We start from the raw sequence: 21696 nt of genomic DNA on the forward strand, positions 1-21696 counted from the left end.
CATGACAATACCAATACACATGACACACATGTGCAGGATGTATGCAAATGCAGTAAACCAAAGCAATGACTCTTTTTCCCCTTCACAATATCAGCTGACCAAGGTTATGGCATCCAGCCATGGATAATGACACATTTTGCATATCCACAAACAAATGAAGAGAGGGCCTATAACCAGGCACATGGTTTGAGCAGGTATATTGTGGAGAGGACCTTTGGCTTGCTAAAAGCCCACTTTCGCTGCCTTGATGTATCAGGTGGGCAACTGCTGAATTCCCTACCCATTGTCTTCAAGATGATCCTCACATGTGCCATTTTGCACAATATCTGTGTAAAAACCAATGTCCCCTGGGATGAGGAGCAGGAGGCTCCCTGGGAAGAGGATGACATGCCAAATCATCCAGACATCCAGACCACTGCTGCCAGTGCACAGTGATGTGCCCACATTGTGCAGCACTTCTTTACCTGAAAACATGTGGAGTAAGCGTGTGAATAAATAATCCTATACAACATATGTCTTGGAGTGTTTGGTACACTCCCATTTCCCAAAAACATCTACATCCAGGAAACCATGAGTAGGCCTCAGGAATTGTCAATCTAGTGTGAACACTGTCAACCTCTAAGTAGCACACACAATGCACTGAGATCTGAAAAGTGTGGTGTGTAATGTTTGCATTGCTTGCCAGGCAAACATTTATTAATGAAAACAAACATATCTGCCATTGAACTGTTGTTCTAAAAAGAAAACAGATAGCTAGGAATCACTATGTGATGCAACAGGGCCACACTGTATGCCAAGGTCTGTAAATAGTAGTTAGTCAGAAATAGCAACAGTTGATCAGTGTGAGATATATGTCAAATCAATGGGTGATGGATTCATAACACTGCTGACAACTCACAACATCAACATCTTTTCCACTCTCATGTATGACAAATTAGTAAGTGTATCCGAGGACAGTGTCCAAAAATCAGTGATCATCTTGCATGTATGCCAATCATGTCTCATACTGTTGGCAATAGGTTTGAGTACATCAGGACATAGAATGACTGGTATATGTATGTGGGAACATTAACTGTAAAGACCATTACCCCCAAACCACCCCTACTCACTGTGCAGCTGACAAAGGATAGAGTCTGTAGCTGTGGGTGATTGCTCCTCACAAACACACCCACATGGAAGCCCGGCAGAACCCAAATCATGGCCTAAGCAGGACCTGCTACATTGTGGAGGGGACTCCCAGAGTACCCCAGTATTACTCCTGGAGTCAGGATAGGTTTTGGGACCATTTACTCTACTCCCCACCAATAGCCAATAAACCAATACTTCTGTGCTGCAGACTCTCCCATGGCCCAATGACAATGAGGAGCAGTAACAGCTGGACGATGAGTATGGGGGAGCAAGCGCAAAATGTAACATCAAAAGCAGCAACATTGCTGAGTTCACAAAAGCTAGTCCTGTGTGGAACATGTGTGAGTGACTTACACAGTATCAGAAGAGCGTGATAACAAGAAAGAGTGTACCTATGTAAAATAACACATAGCATCACAACCAGTATGCGGCCAAATAGCCTGCCCAGTCACAGTGTGAGAAAGTCATCCAGTTTGCATATACTACAAATTTGTAGGCACTGAAATTGGTGTTGACTGACCATGGCTGTACCCTGGGTCTGCTAACCAGGCCTAGGGCCACTACTCTGAATACAAAGAATATGCTATATTGGCACAAGCACAATTGCCAACAACAGACTCCTGTAAGTCCCTAGTAGATAATATGGCACGGTTGAGTCCAACTACCTATACATCCCCAGTAGATGATAGGGCAAGGTTGAATCCTACTACCTACAAGTCCACAGTAGAGGGCAGGGAAGTTTTGAATGTCCGCTGTATGTCAAATGTGGTGCCAGGTGCAGATACCATATCCTGTGGCAAACTGGTAGTGTGTCCCCTGATGGGAGGTCCCTGGGGAACATGAGCAAATTGCACCATTCATATGTCCTTATACATGTGTGTTCTAAGGGGAGTATTTACAAGCCCATTGCCCACCGGAGCATCACTGTTTGTAACACTCTAATGGCGATGTGCCCTGCTCCATATTTACAACGCAGCTTTAAGCCACTTTTCATGGCTTAATGTGGCTTTGTAATTATGGGCAGCCCTGACGACAACAGCAACACTCATTGCATGCAAAAACAATCAGCCCGCAACACAGACATTCTTGCCCCATGAAGAAGGGTGCCTGTGTTGGCACTAGGCAGCTGATTTAGTGCCTGCACAGGGTATGTGCCGTATTCTGGTAAATATAATGCATCCCAGCATTTTGGAAATTACCCAGCTGGCACAGCAATATTGCTTGTGGCACCACAGAGCGCCAGTTTCTCATAAATGAGGCCCTAAATACCACAACACTTGCCTGCACCAGACACTGTAACCCCCTCCCAATCCCTTGCTCGACAGCCTGCTGTCTGCACTTTGGGATGCAGCACATATTTACATTGTCCTAAATGTGGGTGTGCACGCCACATTCAATGGCTAGTCCATGGTATACCTGGGGGTAAACTAAGCAATGGACTCAGGTGCCAACACATAGTTGGCATATGGGACAACCCTCTGATGGTGTTGTGTCCATGAATCATAGGAAATGTGGCCCATGCATTGTGTTATCCTTGTAATGCATGTACTTTTACTCATGTACACTTTCTATACAGATATTGGATACATGGAAAGAGAAGAGTGTGTAAAACACAACTATTCACAGGTAACACAACAATCCACATGACTGTAAAATTGATTTTCCCATGACACCATACATACATACACATGTTACAGTCATTCCATCAAAAAATCAACACATTGTCCAAATGCATGTTTTTTAACCCATTGCATCTGCCAAAAATGACACATCCCATGCAACGCATCAGAACTTCCTCATGGTAAGTCGTCATGTGTCATAAGAAATCCACGTATTGGCGCGTAACGTAAAAAAAACAATGCATTGGCTTAAAATGTACCGCATCAGCACAGGAAGTGATGTAATGGATCAGCCATGCTGCAAACCAGGAACTACAAAGTTACTTTCACTTTCTCCTACAGTCACTGTCTTTTTGTCTGTGGTTGAGAGAGTTTATGCGTTGTTGGAGCTGTGTTGAGGAGTGCAGGTGAAGGAGTCTTTTGTGCTGTCTTCTGTCTCTGTAGTGTCCCTAATGTCTGTTTTGTCCTGTCTATTTGTCTATTGTATTGTTTTGAGAATGTATTGTGAGGTGTTTGTCTTTGGGGTAGTTTAGTCTGTTAGAGTAGTTAGGGGTAGTTTGGGGTTTTCCTTTTTCAGTCAGTTACTTGTGGGTTTGGGTTGGGACATGTTGGGGAAGGGAAGGGCCCATGGCATGAGTACAGAGGAGTTGGGGGTTCAAATGGCTGGTGACCCACTACCTCCCACATATGGTGGCCATGGGCAGTTGTGTAATCCAGGGCTATGAGATGGAGGCACGGAAGCTGCATTGGGGGAAGGTCCGCTTCCACATGCTGTGGATCTTCAAGGTGGAGAGGTCGACCCACCAGCTGAACATCAATGGGCAGACCTCATAAGCAGACAGCGTGACCTCCTCGACTACCTGGGAATCAAGGTAGGAGGAACTGTTGGTAAGTACCTATTCCTTGTGGCAGATTCCTTGTATTGCACTTAAAATTAGATGTCTGCTGGCCATAGGTCCTCCTTTACTAAGTTAAGAAACAGGGCAGGGCTGCAAGTGGTGTTGCTATGCCCACATGCTTCCCCCACAAGTACAGCAATGCAGCATAACTATGACATATGGCACATTCCTGTTTTTGTCCCTTGTGCTTGTGCAGAAATTGCTGACGGGCACCAGTTCAGGCACCCTTGTGTCATGGTGCAAGGGTACATGGTTGACAGGAACAAGTGTTCATATGCAGGAAGCAGCACCTTCCTACCCATACACAATCATCAGTGGTGATACATGTTACATTACATGCTTGGGAGCCCCAGAAACTGTTTTTTAACAGTGTACATATCACATCATCCAAGTATGTTCACACACTCTTAGCGGCTTTTTCTAGGATTGCAATCCACAGATATCCCTTTGGTGAGCAGTCAGTGTATTAGCTTCACACAATACATGTCCATATTGTTCCTGCTTTAGGCACACAAACAACACCAAGGTTGTAGGAAGTGATTTTATTTACATTTGTTAATATAAGTGCAGTACTGGTGTACATTTGATGTAGACAACAACCCCAGAAGATTTATGTAGCCATTGGATGTCCAGAGTCCATGGGGGTGAACATGTCATGGGGCAAGTGTAGAAGAGGAGTGCTTTAGTGAGGAGAAGGACCACATAGCCATTAAGGAAGACTAGCCACAATGACAGTCCACATATATGAGAGACCAACAGTGGAAGATTCCAATTGAGGACGGTGCCAGGTGTTTTGATGCTGGCATGATCTTTAGCACAGAGCAAAGGAGAAAGGGGCAATGTGCCACAGAGTAAAGCTACCAAGATGTTTTCATGGTGAAAGATGTTCCTTCCACATCTTTATCCTCTGATGTATGTAGTGCCTCCTGTGACCGGGCTGTTGTAGGTGTTGGAGCAGAGGGAGGCATGCACACATTAGGGGCTGAAGATGTGGATGCTGTGTCCACAGCAGCTGTCATCTGTGGGAACTCATGAGGCAGCATAGCAGCAAGGAGGGCCTGCAGGGTCTGCAACACTGCAGCAATGTCCTGGTGAAGGGCACCCACGGTGGCAATGAGGGAGTCCTGCTTCTGCTCCATGGACTCCAGGACATTTTGTATTGCCCCCAGCCTGTTGGCAAGCTTGCTAGTGGCAAGTGGGCTGGGCTGGACATTTGCTCGTGTCTCTGCCTCATGTCACCAGCGGCAGTGATGTCAGCCAGGGAGCACTCATCCCTGCAACACAGGTTTCCCTATACCATGGTGCAAGGATGCCTGCGTTGGTGCTACGAAGCAGTGAGTAGACCATCACGGGGGAAAGTACTGGTATGTGTTGCATTTTGGTAAATACAATGCATCGCTACACTTTCAAAATGGTACAGTGCACCATGGCATATAGTTTGACTCAATTACATTCTCCCCATGACATCCTGATGTGAGTTGTCTATATGCAGAGTGCCACATATCATATGACTCAGGCCCATCCTCATATTACCCACTTTTGATTCCCGGTACACAGGTAATTGGCACACAGTAATCCTACATAATCGTACATTCATTCTTGAATGCCTACAACAGTTCAATATGCATGTCCATGGTGCAGGATGTCTGCTTTGCGAGGATTATTATTTTTGTGCCATGAGGGACAACTTCCTTCACAAAAACAATCACAAGAGGTAAAAAATGGTAAGTAATTAAAGTATTTCTCCTTGTTGTGTCCTTCTTATGCCACCCCTGAGGTGGTGTAGGAATCTGATGCATTCCCAGCCTTGTAAGTCTGGGAATGGGTAAAATTCCTTTGGGTTCTATGAGTGTTGCATGGGAACACTGCAAGCAACACCCATGGAATGTCCATTTCACTCATTGTACTGCGTGAAAGGTGTCTGTATTTACCAGGCCATGAAAAGCAATGGAAGGTAGCTTTGTATGGCCTCGTAAATATGAGCTGGCACACTGCACCATCAGAGCTTCATTGGATTGAAACTCTGGTGGCACAGAGTGCTGCTAGTACCTCGTAAATGAGGTCCAAGGTGAGGTAAATGTGGAATGATGCTGCACTTCAGACAATGAAGAAAGTGAGGTGATGGTTGTGGCTTGGGATGTGCCAATTATGTCAGTGCACATTATCTCTCTTTGCTGTTTCACCATGAGCGTACCAGCATGCTACACTATGCCCTACAGACAGTGCATTTTGGGGCTGGGACATGGCTGCCACCCCTTTTTGAAATTGCATTGTGACCACTTTGCCCCCCACTGCGACTTACCCTGTGGTTGGAGTAGTTCGTCATATGCTGCACTGTTGTGTCCTTGGACTCCGGTCACCAACTCCTCAGGGGTGACATCTGCCACCATCTCTTACAGGTCATCTAGCTCCTCCTGGGGTGCTAGACTTTACCTCCGGTCCACAATACTGCCTTGTGGTTGCTGGCCAGTTTCTCCTTTGTTCTGCTTATGCAGTCAGTCCGGCGCTTCTTACAGTAGATGATTGTCCTCTTGACCTCTGCCACACTGTTGACTTTGTCCACCATGGACTGCCATGTGGCCTCTTTCCTCCCTAACAGCAATTTGGAGGTAACAAATAGCTGTTGTTGATGCTGCGTCACCTCACGGATCAAAATGTTGTTTTCCTCCTCACTGATCCTGCACTTCCTTTTCCTCTTCCCCTTCTCCAAGGAGTCTGTCTGGACATCCTGGCTTGTTCTTGGGTTGTTGGGGCTGTCCTTCGGTCTCTGGTCTTCAGGGGTCTCCATTTCTGCTTCTGCAGTGTATCCTGTTGTAGTTTTGTATGAAGCAGTGTTTTGCTGGTGTTTTTTGACACTTTTAGGCGCAAAAGTGATGCTAGGCTAGCTAACGTCAGATTACGTACCGCAAATCAGGCTAGCGTCACTTTTGCAGCCCTAGCGTCCTTTTGTTTTACAGCACGGTGCACAGAATACCATCATTTTAATTACGCTGCCCGACCCTAACCCTACGTAGCTCAGTTTTGTCAATACAGTGCAAGCATGGAATTAGGATCTGTTGTTAGACAGCGTTAGAAATCCTGATGCAACACTGCACTGCAGCAGCGTTGCGTCATTTCATGTAAATAAGGCCCATAGTGTTTAAAGATGTGGGAACTCGCTTTATCACAACATTGTGTTGCATTGCTGTTAAAGTGTATGTTGCATGATTTTAGCACATCACCTTCATTTTCAATAAAATATTAAATTGTTTTTACACAACTCTAACTGTACACTCACATCTTCGTTGCAACTGGGATAATTATGTTTTTATGTGTCCCAACTCAAAGCCACTCAACCAGTTTTCAGCTAGGTTTCGACTGCCTGGCCACATCTACCTGGAGAGTCAAGGAGGATGGAAAGCAAATGTTTCTTCACAGATTTAGGACCATGTCCAGGTTCGTGAGGAACGCCAGTGCTGTAACTCTCTCTAATATAGCTCATTCATCCCACACGACAGAGACAACCACGTGAACTTTGGATGGGAGACAGTAATGTATGAGACAATGGAAATAAGTCTAAGCAGGAACATTTGCTCTCAACATTTGCTCTCAAATACCATCCACATTTTCTGGTCGATCAGAAGTGTTTAGAGAATGAAATTGGATATCTTATGAATCATGTTTACATAAACCAAAGAGAAGAAGACCATTGTTTGGTCCGCAGGTGGAAATTAGCTTAAAATATATAAACTGACATCTGCTCACAAAGTGATTATTTATGTACTCTGTTAGAAAAATAAAATAAATCCTAAATATAAGCCCCAGTAAATTCCAGATCACCTTTTTGTAGCTGTCTTGCTCTACAGTAACGTCTAGCCTACTCATTGAAATAATTCCCAAAACCTACCAGCTCTTTTTTCATATTGCAGGCCAACTAGAGCAGACTAACATACTTTCAGATGTGGAAAAAGTAAATCTGTTAAAATTTAGGACAGAGCCTACAACCTGTCATGCAAATCAGCAATGCCTTAACATCTTTCTAGTACGTAACTTTTTTAACAATCTATCACCAGATTTAAAATGGACCCTCTTCCGATTTGAGAATAACTACCCTGTCTCTTTTCCTCGCTTCCCATATCCGTACGACTTTACCAATGTTAAATGTTAAAATGCATTTCCCATGCTTTCCTGGCTCTCTTTTTTTCTCTTTTGCCTACTGTCCTTTTTTCCAGAAAAATATTAGTCATCAGAAAATATGCCCATTCCTGGGCTAAAACTATCTTATCTCCCTTTCTCACCTTGTACTAACCAAATCAACTTTCCACTCGCACATTTTTCCTAAGTTTTCTTTACTTGGAATTTCTTGCCAGCAAAAATAACTCTGTCCACATGTTTTTCTCCTCTCCTTTTACTATCCAACTGTTCTATTTTTTACAAACGCTTAAAACCTTGCCCCATCTACATTACGACTCCAATATCCAGATATGCAAGATATTCTCCACCTTATCTGAACAGAAAGGGTTTTAAAAGTGATTACATGTGTGCTTTATCAAAGCAATCTCTTTATCCTTTCAACCCCACCATATATTTATATGTTTTACTTTCAGGGCTTGATTTACTACTGCTGGCTTTTTGACACATCTCGACACCCCATGCAGTAACAGTTGTTTTCAAGTCTCCAACATACAGACCATGTCCCTTTTATGTTCATGTGATCTGCACTAGGTCTTTCTGCCTAAACAAATCTAAATTCCCTGTTCCTGCATCAGAGAATATGTCCATCTCCCATAGGCAGTATTTCACCAAATGTGGCATGAACACAGAGCTGAACTCATCCGGAAATGCATGACCTTTTATCACTCTGTTCTGGCTCCTTCTCTCCGATTGTCACTGCCATCGTCTTTCAAAACACTGTCTATTCATTAAACCATGGACATAAATTGACATGTTCCAATACCTACTCTTTTTCCTCAATTCAAATGTGTCATTTTAGGTCTAGCTTAATGGCCCACTGTCTGCGAGATCTAAAATATAGATAGAATGGACTTTGGCTCAACCAAGAGGAACAATTATCTCTCACCTCATGCATTTGAGTGTATCATTTCACTTCTTATGCGTGCTTACATCACAATGCATGAGAGCCAATTCTTACATTTCAAAGTACATTAAATGTCCACATATGAAATTATTCCTTTCATAGGTGCATTGTATGCAAAAGCATACAAGCGTTTTTTAATGTTTTATTCAGAACTCAATGCATGCCACACCTATTGGTTTCGCAAGTGCTTCTTTGTCGTCCTGTATACCAGTACCCTTACTGCCAAAAACTTTAATAAAGGTAATGTAAATACAATTGCTACTGAAACAAACGTGTTTCCCAGGAAGGACAGAATAGTCATTGGCTTTTCCATTTTATTGTGCTTGTGGTTCCACAAACTCCAATGCTTCCAATCCAACAGCCAATCACCTCTTCTTGGTCCTACAGCAGTCCCCATTAACTGAAATTCCACAAAGAAATGTAGCACATAATCAGACTTCATCTCCCTCTTTAGCATCGACTCGCGAAAGGTTTCAAATTGTGTGCATGGCATAGGATAAGACCTTTGTTGGACTTGGCACACTCTGCAGGGTCACCCCAAACATTTTGCCTTCACTTCTATTTTTGTTGAATTGTTGTTGGCCTTAGGCCTCTGTGCACTCTACCACTGCTAGCCAGTGCAAAAGTGATTGTGCTCATTCCCTAAAACATGTTAAAATTAGCTTACACCTGATTGACATATTTAATTTAGTTATTAGTCCCCAGTGAAGTGGTATACCTTATACTCAGTGCCTGTAAATTAAATACTACCAGTGGGCCTGCAGTCCTTATTATGCCACCCACTTAAGTAGCCCCTTACAACATGTCCCAGGTTTGCCATTGTAGCCTGAATGCAGTTTAAAACTTTCAATTTGAATTGGCAATATAACTCACTTTCCAAGCCCTAAACACCCCATGTATTGCATATTAATACCACTAAGGTAGGGCCTAGTAAGCCTGTAGGGTTAGGGCTTTGTCATTAAAAGGTTGCGCATGTCCTGTAATTTTAAATGTCCTGGTAGTGAAAAACTCCTAAATGCATTTTTCCCTTCTGTGGGGCCTAACTCTCCCTTAGGATAACATTGGACTGCTTTGTTACATTTACTAAAGACTAACCTTTAATTGGATAACAGATAAACATTTTGTTTTTAGTGTTTGAGAAATTGCAAATAAAAATCCTCTTCAATGGTAGTGTTGGAGTTTAAGTCACAATTATGAAAATGCAACTTCTTGAAAGAAGGCATTTTCCTGCCCTAACAATCTTGTGCCTACCGCCTGTCACTGGGTCACATGACTGGGTGTGTGAACTTTGTTTATTCATCTCAGTGAGCCACACAATAAAGGGATTGGGTGTGCCTGAATGGGCCATCAACTGACAAGATGGCAGGGTGAAGCTGGACACAGCTCCACTTGCAACTGAATAGACTGTGCTCTGCCTTCAAACAAAAGACTTGTCACCCCCTGCATTGTTCATGAAGCCAGCTTGGAGCCAGGGCAAGGGAGTCAGGAAACTTCCAGCACTTCAAGGGGGAATCTCTAGAAAGTTCTCCTACTTCAAAGCAGGCATGAGGTATAAAAATGGGATCCTCAGACCCACTCTTCAGTTTACTTTCCGGACCTGAGAAAGGACTCTCAGAGGACTGCCCGCTGCTCTGGCCAGCTGTGTACTTCAGAAGACTGCTTTGCTGTACCTGAAATGACTGTCCTGCTGCCTGAAGCCTGCCTTGATCCCTTAGAGGCCTGCCCTGCTTTTCAAGCCCTATTCTACTGCTGAACCCAGGACTACCACTGTGACTCAAATGACTGATTGGCTGTCCTCTTGCTCAGAGCCTCAGGGACAGAAAAAACTCTAACCATCTTGAATCCACAGCTGGACCCAGCCTGAGTAAGCCCTGAACCCCCACGTGGCGCCCCCAGTCCTGGACCCATGGTGGTGGCGCTAAAGATGCCCAGATAGCCAAAATCCAAAACTTCGGACAAATAAAATGTTTGGCTAAAAACTACTTTGAGAACAGAGAGACGACCAGGACCAACCTGCTTACCTATCCACCCAAGGTGCATAGCCTGTCAGCCTGATTTCCAGGCAGCTCCTCTATGCTGTTCTATGCAGCAGCAAATCATATTCAGTAGTCCTTCGCCCAAGGGGTATCCTGGAACTCTCATCAGCTACAGCCTCCAGCTTTGTCCCGCTGGAGATTTTTGACTTCCAAAAAAGTCTGAGCCTAGACGTCTTCACCACAGTTTTAACCAGGGGCTCTCCGAAGACGATGCTTCCTCCTCCGGCACCTCCTGCAGCCTTGCCCAGCTGAATTTTATCTTCTCAGAATATTTTTCGCACAATTTCATCTAAGTTCAAAGGGAAGCGCTGACCGGGCACAATCGACTTTTTGTATCCAACTCACACTCCATCACAGTTGGCCATACTTTTCTACATTGACTCGATTTCATGCGACTGGAGGCCCACAGTTGAGGCTTTGGTATTTTAGATGCTAGGTTTTAACTTAAACTTTGAAAAGGCATAACTTATTGTCACATCATTTCTTATAATGTACTCTATTTTTCTAAATTGGTGTGGGATTTTTCTTGTGTTATGTTTTCATCTTATTATTGCTTGTGTGCTGCATAAATAATCTACACATTGCCTCTAAGTTAAGCCTTACTGCTTTCATGGCAAGCTACAAGAGGGTTAAGCGCTGGTTAATTTTGTGACATTTGTGGTTCACCGTGATGGGGTCTGTGGCTGTTGCTTGAACAGGGCTCAGTCCCCCATTCAATCAACAACCCTATTCCTCACAACCATGAACATCATATTTTCAATACAAATAACACACTAACCGCATTCCTAATGTAAAAGTCAACTGCATGCAAGGCAGTAGTAGGAATGCACCTTTTACTTAACAGTTTGCCATTCTTGTGACCTGAACACGTTCTCTGATCATCTCATAGTCTTGCTCATCTTCAAGTACATCACTGAGCACCCTATCTGCTCTAGAAAGTCATCTACTGCTATTCTTTTTCATCAGGTAGATGATAAAATAACCAGAATTCTCAACATTCCTTCTTTGAATCTATGCATAGCAGAAAAACAATCAAATCTTGTGTGGTACTCAAGTTAAAGTGGCCTTTTTTCATCCAAAAGCCCCATAAGTAGTTTGCCATTTTTTTGGTCTATGTTAAGCTATCTGCAATCTCACCACAAACCTCTCCTGAATCTTCCTGGTACCTTCGCTAGCCAGATAATGTACATTGTATTCTCTTATCACAAGTACCTCAACAGAAACATAGATCCTTTCCCACAGCACCTCTGCTGCCTCCATCTACATCCAACCTTACTGCACAGTCCTCGGGTAACTTAAGCATTGCCTATATGGACGGTGGCCATTGCGGTTCATGCTTATATTTGATTTGATTTAAATTTATAAAGTGGATGATTACCCAGGTAAAGGATATCCTAGCAGGGATATTCTGTGCAAGGCCAATATTGTAAGCTCAACACCTGTCTCCTCCTACCAGATCCGCTCTCTGGTTGATGCTCCTTGGATTCAAAGGGGCATATTTACAATCATTTGACACAGGGCAGCACCGCAAGCTTTCTTGCTGTGCTGCTCTGCGTAAAAAAAAAGGGCAGGAATTCACCGTATCTGTAAGATACGGTGTATTCCTGTCATTTTCCCCTGCGCTGGTGCACAACGGGGATGGTGCAAGGGTGTCTGGATTGTAGGGATGATTCTTTTTGTGCAGAAAGGGACACCTTCCTGTACAAAAACAATCACAAGAGAGTTTTCCTCATTCTAAATTTGCTTCAGAATGCAGCACACATAGAAAAAGGAAAAAAAAGAGAAATAAAGGTATTTCTCCTAATTGTGCCCACCTTACACCTCCACTGGGGAGACGAAGGCTTTTGATGCATTCCTAGGTTTATGAAATTTTGTAAATATGTTAATGTGTCAAATGTCATGGCTGTTTCAGACGCAAGACTCTCCACCTCCGCACACAACCCATCCCTCGCAGACATTGGAACAAAATCCCCATGGAACAGCTTTGCTCCACTCTCAGCGACAACCAACCCACCTTCTCCACCGACCCCAACGACGCAGCCCTCAGCCTCACTCATTTGATCACCAACTGCGCGGACAACCTCACACCTCTCAGACGCCTCCCAAGACAGACCAGCACCAGGAAACCTCAATGGTTCACAGACACCCTTAAGGAATCAAAAAAAAACTGCCGTACCCTCGAGAAAGCCTGACGCAAAGACCACACCGCAGAAAACATGTCTGCCCTCAAAAACGCCACCCGCGAACACCATCAGCTTATCCGCGCCACCAAAAGAACTTCCTTCACAGACAGACTGGACAAGAACACTCACAACAGCAAAGAACTCTCCAATAACGTCAAAGAGCTCTCCAATCCTAACGCCAACTCCAACCCCATCACACCCTCACAAGACCTCTGCAACTCCCTCGCTACCTTCTTCCATCATAAGATCACCGACCTACACGACAGCTTTGGACACCAGACCCAGTCAACCACCACAGAACCTACTACCCCAGCCATCACCCTCAACGCCTGGACTCACATCAGCGCTGAGGAGACCAAAGCTACCATGAACTCCATCCACTCTGGTGCCCCCTCGGACCCCTGCCCACACTTCATCTTCAACAAAGCCGACGACATCATCGCCCCGCATCTCCAGACCATCATCAACAGCTCGTTTGCTTCTGCCGCCTTCCCCAAGAGCTGGAAACACGCGGAAGTCAACGCCCTCCTGAAGAAACCTACGTCGGACCCAAGCGACCTGAAGAACTTCCACCCCATCTCGCTCCTCCCCTTCCCTGCCAAAGTTATAGAGAAGACCGTCAACAAGCAACTGACCAATTTCCTTGAAGACAACAACCTACTCGACCACTCTCAGTCCGGATTCCCAGCCAATCACAGCACAGAAACCGCCCTCATCTCAGTCACAGACGACATCAGAACTCTGATGGACAACGGAGAAACAGTCGCCCTCATCCTCCTCGACCTCTCGGCTGCCTTCGACACCACCTGCCACCGAACCCTAACATCCCGCCTGCGCCCCACCGTTGTCCAAGGACTGGCCCTGGACTGGATCACCTCTTTCCTCTCTAACCGCTCCCAAAGAGTCTACCTCCCTCCGTTCCGCTCAGACCCCACCGAGATCATCTGCGGCGTCCCACAAGGCTCCTCGCTCAGCCGACTCTCTTCAATGTCTACATGAGCCCCCTCGCCAACATCGTACGCAAACACAACATCAACATCACCTCCTACGCCAACGACACTCAGCTGATACTTTCCCTCACCAAGGACCCCACTGGCGCCAAGACCAACCTGCAAGATGGGATGAAAGACGTTGCAGAATGGATGAAACTCAGCCGTCTGAAACTGAACTCAGAAAAAACTGAAATCCTCATCCTGGGAGGACTCTTGTTGGCCCACTGCCCTAGGCACCGCACCAACCCCCTCAGACCACGCACGCAACCTCGGATTCATCCTGGACCCGCTTCTCACCATGACCAAACAAGTCAACGCCGTATCATCTTCCTGCTTCCTCACTCTCCGCATGCTCCGAAAGATCTTCCGCTGGATCCCCGCCGACACCAGAAAAACTGTGACCCACGCCCTCGTCACAAGCCGCCTGCACTACGGAAACACCCTATATGCAGGAACCACCGCTAAACTCCAGAAACGTCTGCAGCGAATACAAAACGCCTCCGCCCGCCTCGTCCTCGACATACCCCGCAACAGCCACATCTCCGCCCACCTGAGACACCTGCACTGGCTTCCCGTCAGCAAAAGGATCACCTTCCGGCTCCTCATCCACGCACACAAAGCCCTCCACAACAAGGGACCTGAATGCCTCAACCGTCGCCTCAGTTTCTACACGCCCACCCGTCAACTTCGCTCCGCCAACCTCGCACTCGCAACGGTCCCTTGCATCCGCCGCACCACGGCAGGTGGGAAATCCTTCTCCTACCTGGCGGCCAAGACATGGAACTCCCTCCCCGCCAACCTCAGGACCACCCAGGACCACCCTGCATTCCGGAGGCAGCTCAAAACCTGGCTCTTCGAGCAGCAGTAACCCCCTTCCCCTAGCACCTTGAGACCCTCTCGGTGAGTAGCGCGCTTTATAAATGTTTTTGATTTGATTTGATTTGATCTGTTACATGGGAACACCCGCTGTAAAGCACATGGCATACCTCCCTGTTGCTGGTAGAGTCAATGCAGTGACTTGCGGTGCGTTGACCACGTCCATATTTACAAGACTATGAAAAGCCACGCATGGTGACTTTACGTGTTCTTGTGAATATGGCTCTGCAGTGAGCGACACTAAAAGTGACATTCCGGTGTGGCAAAGGGGCTCGTAAATATGCCCCATAGTGTTTGTCACCGGAAGGCTGTTGATTATGTGAATTACCTTGTGGGCACTATCCATTCCTGTGACAGGTCGTCATTAAGCAAGGGCTATTGCGGATGAGACTTGTGTCATTCTGTAGCTAAATTATTCATCACAGCAATGCCATGCCATCCTGTCTGCATTAACATGGGCTTACCTTATTAAATACATGTATTTAAAGATATGCAGTTTGCACCAGTATGCATCGGTGTGAGTGCTTCTCGTGGTATACATAGGCAAATATTTACAGTGGAGGCCTGTGCCCTAGCTCCTTTCCTCTTCCTTTGGTCCCTGCTTCCACCATACCTTCTATTGTAACAGCTTAAATATGTCTACATATTCTCTCATCTTTATCTTCTGTTTCTAGGTCTAAATGAGGCATGCACCTGAGGACTTGGTTGCGTGCATATCTTTCTTCTAGATTGTGGCACTCATTCTAAACCTCACTTTCATCCTTTAGCCTTGCTCGATTTACTCTTTTGTCCTTTGGCCTCTCACAGCAGCTTTGGTGCTCTGGTCGGGAGTTTATATTGGCTGTGCCCCAGGCCTAGTAGCTGATCCTTTGTTATCATTTCACTCTTCCCAATCTGAGTTTCACCATAAAAGAACATTTACCTGCCTCATTGCCTATTCCCCTCTTGGTGCACCCACCCCAACTCTATCTTTCCACTCCCTTCCTCCTTCCAATTATGTCTCCAACTCACCCTGCCTGTGCAATGCATTTCAATCCCATTGTTCCCATATACTCCTTGCTTTGGCCTGTTTTCATGTTGTTCTTCTTTGGAAAACTCCTGATCATTCTCATGTACATTTGTCATTTCCCTTACCCCGCAACCCCACTCCGCTCACTCCTTAACACAGCAGTATCCCATTTTTAAACTTGAACAATTCTCTTTACTGGCCTGCCACACTTCCTGACTACCTTCAGATGCCTTGTCCAACTGCAGGACTCTCATCATCTGTCGAATTACTAACCACACAATGCTCTCCAACCTTTCCCTGGGGAGTGGTATGTCCCCTTCATTTATTCTCCTCCCACTTCTGTCTGTCGAGCATTCCGACGTGTTGGTATGTATCTGGGCTTTTAACCATGCCCACTGCACGCCCGTCACTATCACTCCTTTGTTTTCATTGATAACTGCTTTACGTTTGTCCCTCCTTAGTGCGGTTTTATTACCGCCTTGGCCATCCACCCTGCTAGGTGGATAATTGCACTTTTGCCGATAACTTTGACTGCGAGTGAACTTCTTTTTCCTTTTGTCTCTCTCTTTGCACTCACAGCGGCGCCTTGAATTGACTCACTTATGTCAACTGTTTTACTTTTTATTTTCAGTTTGTGTTGCAAGAAAAGTCCAGTTAGGAATTTACAACGCTAATAGCTGTACCGCAAGCAAAAGCGAGACCGATTGCATTACAAATGCTTGTTCCATTTATGATGGTAACTTGTGCACATTCTCTTCACCTTTACCTCTTGCCTTCCCCCTCTTACACTAAAGGATCTTCGTTGGCTGTCATTCTCTAAGGCTCTTCTGTGCCTTCACCAGTGCCCCTTCCTCGTACACGGCCATGATTATTCTGATCCTTAAACTCTCTCAAAATAACAGTACAACTTATCGACAGATTGCACATTTACTAAAGCATCCGCACGTGATCCATGCAAAAAACAGATGTACAAGTAATGCTTAAAATTAATACAATTGTTTTAGGCTTAATTAATAAAAGTTAATTTGGATTTTTAAAATCTGTAATGGAACCGAGTCCGGTGTTCACCTTGAATGTACTGGTGCTGTACATTGCTGATCTCGTAGAATAGTGTAAAATTTCCCTAATTCCCATATCCCTCTTTAAATGCCTTTTGTTTGGGTCAATGAACATTCGAGTATTGCTTTCAATCATACTCAGTGATGTCCTTCAGCAGGGCAGACAGATTTGTGGTTCCGGTGTCTCTTGCATGTTTACAGCATAGTAACCTTCATGAAATATATCTCACTACTGACTGTTTTGCAAATATCTCTACAAAGCTGTGCTAGGCCAGGGTAAGCTAATTATGAATACATCCACCGTTTAATTTTGTTTATTTATCCTGTTTTTTTAATCCAACAGAAGTACATTCTGAATCAAATCAAATGGTTTTAAAAGTTAATGAAAAGAAGCGAATTCTAATGGCCTCTGGAGTTGGCATCAACAGCACAGCTAAATCAGGAGTGGTCTTGCGTATCGGTAAGCTCCTTTACTTGCAACTTCACTTTTCTAAAAGGTAACGAGCTCGGACAGGTAGAAAGCTGGAAAAGTCTTGTGTTTGTAATTTTTTTTTAAAAAAGGGGTGTTGGGAGAACTTTGCACCATGTGCTGGGCTACCCCTTGTCTGAAGACCGAGCACTTATGATTTTTAGCCTACGGTCTTCTGGACAGAAATGTATGAGCAGAAAGGAATGGTAGACTGTTCTGCACTGTTTGGGAGCTGCCATGTTAGTCATTGCTTTTAATTGTAAGGATAAAGAGATACCCCCAGGTGCACAATGGTACCAGACACTGTAGTCATTGAAGGTCCTGGAACATTTGACACACAAGCCAGACGTTTCAGAAGCCGAGCAAGTAGAGACCTTTATTAGATGTGCTGAGCATTGGAATATCTCACACTTTGTGCCCAACATAACGGAGAGCGATGGGAATGTTTAGCCTGGTGTATGAACGATGCATTTTGGCAAGAGAGATGATAAGGCTGCTTACTTGTGAGACTGGTATTTGTTTGAAACCTACTGAGGTATGGAGAGGGGGGATAATTTGTTAAAAGTTAATGGCCCAAATTTAAGAAAAGTGCCACTGCATTATATGCAGCACCACTTTTCTTGCACCCCCCTAATGCCACCATGTCTGTGCTGTATTAAACAATAATAATGTAAAAAATGTTGATGCAATTGTCCCTAACCTGCACCATGGTGCACCACCATGGTGCAGGTTAGGGACAATTGCATCAACATTTTTTACATTATTATTGTACTTTGCAGGATTAGCGCCAAAAATGTTGGCGCTAATCCTGTAAAGTACATGGAGGCCCATTATAAATAATGGTGTGCCTTCTTTTAACGCCTGCTCTGTGCAGGCATTAAAAAATGCCTCAAAAAATGGCACAGTAGAATTCCATAGATTCCACTGCACCATTTTTTAGGTCCCCCTAACGGGGGAACGCCCCCTTGTATACATTGTGCCTGGGGCAGGGATAATGTGGCGCAAGGGTTTACAAAGTGGTGTAATGCATGCATTGTGCCACTTTGTAAATATGGGTCGGTGAAGTTAGCCTCATTTAGCCACATTAGCATCATAAAAAATTAAGCTAATGTGGCGCAAGGAGGTGCTAGGCCCTCTTAAATGTATATGTTGACTGTTAACTGATGGTACTGAGAACTCAATACAAAGAATGACAAAAAAATACGTGATGCGATGAAACAGAGCACAGTTTGATAGAGGGAACACATTACCGCTGTAGCTTGGAGCTGCTACCCACTCCACATTAGCCGTGCCGCTACTGACTAACCTTTGGTTTTTGCAGTGCCCAGCACCATTCCCCAGGCACTGAAAGTCCAACTGTTTAGGGTTGGACTTCCATCATGCTGGAATAGAGGGTGGTGCAGCATTTGCCTTCTGCCACTCAAAGCTAAGGGTAGCTCTGAGTTCTAGTGGGGAACTTGTAGGCAATGTCTTCCAGTCTAACCGCCAGCCCTACTCAAGCTGTACATCCAGATGCAGAAATAAAGTTTAACTTTGCCCCATCGAAGTGTTGTATATTAAGAGCTTTGTCCACCTTCGCAAAAAATCGAGTTAACACTGCAATGACCTGTAGTCGCCACTAGGATCAATGTGAAAACAGTCATTTTTTCACTACTGAGTTCCCAAGTGCAGGTAGCATTGGAACTAAACTTTCGGTTAGAATAGGGTATAATTTGAGTTCATGGGGAGTAGCACGCGGATTGTGGTGTTTAGAGCACCAACTATACTAAATACCCTATGTTTTCTCCGGTTACATTTCGGCAGAGTTGACCTGCCGAAGTTTCATGAAGGTGGAGTTATTTACGCATCGATGATTATTTGATGTGTTAAATACCTTCAAACTCCTAATTCCAACGCATACATAAACAGGAGTTTAGGCATGGGTCGGAATAATACCAGGAACTCCAATCAGGCCCAGGGTAGTCTAATTATCACCTCATTTTGTTTTGTTTCTTTTAAAAGTCGTTAATACAAGATCTTTACTATCTCTCATAAATGTGTTTCTCTTGCATTTTTTTCATTCTTATATTATAATTTAAATGATTTACCAAAGAACAATAAATGAGATTGTGTTAACTTGTAGGTTGTCCGCTGCAGACCAGTCATAGAAATAGAATCCACTGGCTTCTACAGAATGAGCCCATTCAGGAGGTGAAAGACCTGGAACATAGAATCCTGGTTTTGGGTCGAGTCTTAGAAGTGGGCCCCCTTTCTGCACACCACGCCGGCCAGTATAAGTGTTGGACACTGCACAATACAAAGACTCTCTCTGCTTGGGTAAACGTCATTGTAGTAGGTACGGTGGATTTTTTTTGGGCAAATTTGCATTTGGTTCCCATGTGTTTACAATGAGTATTCTGCGAGAATTGACGTTTTATTTGTGTTTCAAGCATGTAACCCTCGTTATTCTAAGACATTGCATGTTTTTACATTAGCAATTGGAAAAATGGTGTAGAGGCATGCTCCAGGCATGAAATACCAGCTCTAGCTAGCCACCTAGGGGAACTAATGACGTCTGTCATTTCAACAGCTATGTTTGCTGTAAGACAAGTACACAAAAGGCTCAAGGGGAGTGCGTACCTCAGGATTTTTAGGGACACACCCGGAAGATTATCTTTGAACTTAAGGATTGTGGGTCAAGTAGATGACTGTGCAGAATGGAACATTAAAAGCTATCTCACAGCGGGTTAAGCTCATTGGATAGGGATGGATTTATAGAGAAGCAAGAGAACCTACCAGAGACACTGAGGGAAGTTTGTATGTCGCTTTCTTCAGAGCATTTCTGTCAGAACTAATAGAAAATTGTTAAGGCATTATCATGGGCAAATGTGAACAAAAGAAACAATACAGAAATACCAAGCATTATCTATACAACCTAACTGGGTATTTGGCTAATTATCTGCAGGCAGAAGTGTAGAAGCCTCCCCTCATTCCTTTCTTACAGCCCATGCATCTGCATTCAGTAGAAGGCAGTGGGCTGTTTGTCTAAGGACATGCTCTGCTTACTGTATCATACGGTAAACTCCCCTCCATTCTTGCAAACATGGCACCGTTTTATAACAGACCCAGAAACAATGTGAGAAAGAAATGCTTATTGCCTGGTGGGACAGCATGATAAAACATTGCAGGTAAGGCATGCTGTAACTGGGTAACCAGTTGTCTCGAGTACCTCCAATACATAAGCAAACCATTAGAACCAATGTGAAAGGGGAGAGGGAGCAAGCTGCCTGGTATACCAGCACGCGATTCGACCAGGTGTGTTGTGGTAAATGCTGTGCATGACAGCACTCAGTTTAGTTGTTTCTCTTTACTGATGAAGGTCGGATATCTTGAAATACGTGCCTAGAGACACACAGCATTGGCTGCACCAATGATAGTGAAAACTAAAGATTTCAACTCAAGCAAGTACTTTCATACACTGCATTTACCACAATTTACCCCCTCCCCTTCTGTGTGACTAGAACCAATGTTTATTGGAAATACAGTCCTGCAGTACAAAAATAAATACAATTCCACAGTACAAAAAAGCAGACAATACATGTAGCATTTCACACTATATTATACTCATAGACCCTAAAGAAAGAATTAGAATATACAAACGTGAGGTAGTATGACTAGTCATCAATTGCATGACTTCTTACATCATAGGTAACAGGCAAGGAATAGAAGGACTGAAAGACAATCTACTTCCCTGCCCCGTCCCTCAGGATTTAAAGACATATGACAGAAGCAAGAAAAAGGGTAAACCCTATTAACATAAACTTATCTGCAAAGGTAATTGATTTACTTGCACTAGATATTCTGCATTTTCACTTTTACACAGCAAACACACACAAGGCGATGGGAGAAATTCTTGCAAAAGTTAAACAAAAAGTTAAACACTGGCAAGCACTCAGGGGCCAACCATCATTTGTTTGCTCACCAGGTCCCCCTCATATTAGCCTCAGCAGATCCTTGGCTACGTAGGGCATTATATCAAGTACACTAAAGGTGACAGGCTTAATGCTTGCAATAAACCTAACTACTGGCAATTGCTCGGGGTAACATTCCAAACCATCGTTCTTTTGCCTACTATGCACTTCAGGTTAGACCTACCCCTGTGTACATCAGTCTTGGTCCTGCTCGACACCTAACAGTCCAGCCTAAACTGCGAAGCCAGGTCCTCTCTGTACCGAAACACAAGCAATACAAGATCGGTTTCGGCCTAGTTGGGCCTCTTAAGTCGGGTGCAACTTGGTTCCAGTGGCACAGTGAGCACAGGGCTCACATCTGCGCTTACACTTGGCCACATAGGGCGTTACATCAAACACA

General features: G+C 44.5%; 1 protein-coding gene across 2 annotated transcripts in view; it reads left to right on the top strand.

The window, feature by feature from the left end:
• The window catches only part of ADAMTSL3 (ADAMTS like 3), a 2197206-nt gene that overhangs the window by 1988682 nt on the left and 186828 nt on the right, over nt 1–21696 (top strand). The window contains exons 25-26 of one of the 2 annotated variants that reach the window (XM_069222572.1): nt 17221–17337; nt 19469–19681. In XM_069222572.1, coding sequence (XP_069078673.1) covers nt 17221–17337; nt 19469–19681 — 330 coding nt within the window. The remainder of the gene's footprint in view (nt 1–17220; nt 17338–19468; nt 19682–21696) is intronic. The other variant, XM_069222573.1, reaches the window with a different exon arrangement.

Source organism: Pleurodeles waltl, chromosome 3_1, assembly GCF_031143425.1.
Source record: "Pleurodeles waltl isolate 20211129_DDA chromosome 3_1, aPleWal1.hap1.20221129, whole genome shotgun sequence".
Classification (NCBI taxonomy): Eukaryota; Metazoa; Chordata; class Amphibia; order Caudata; family Salamandridae; genus Pleurodeles; species Pleurodeles waltl.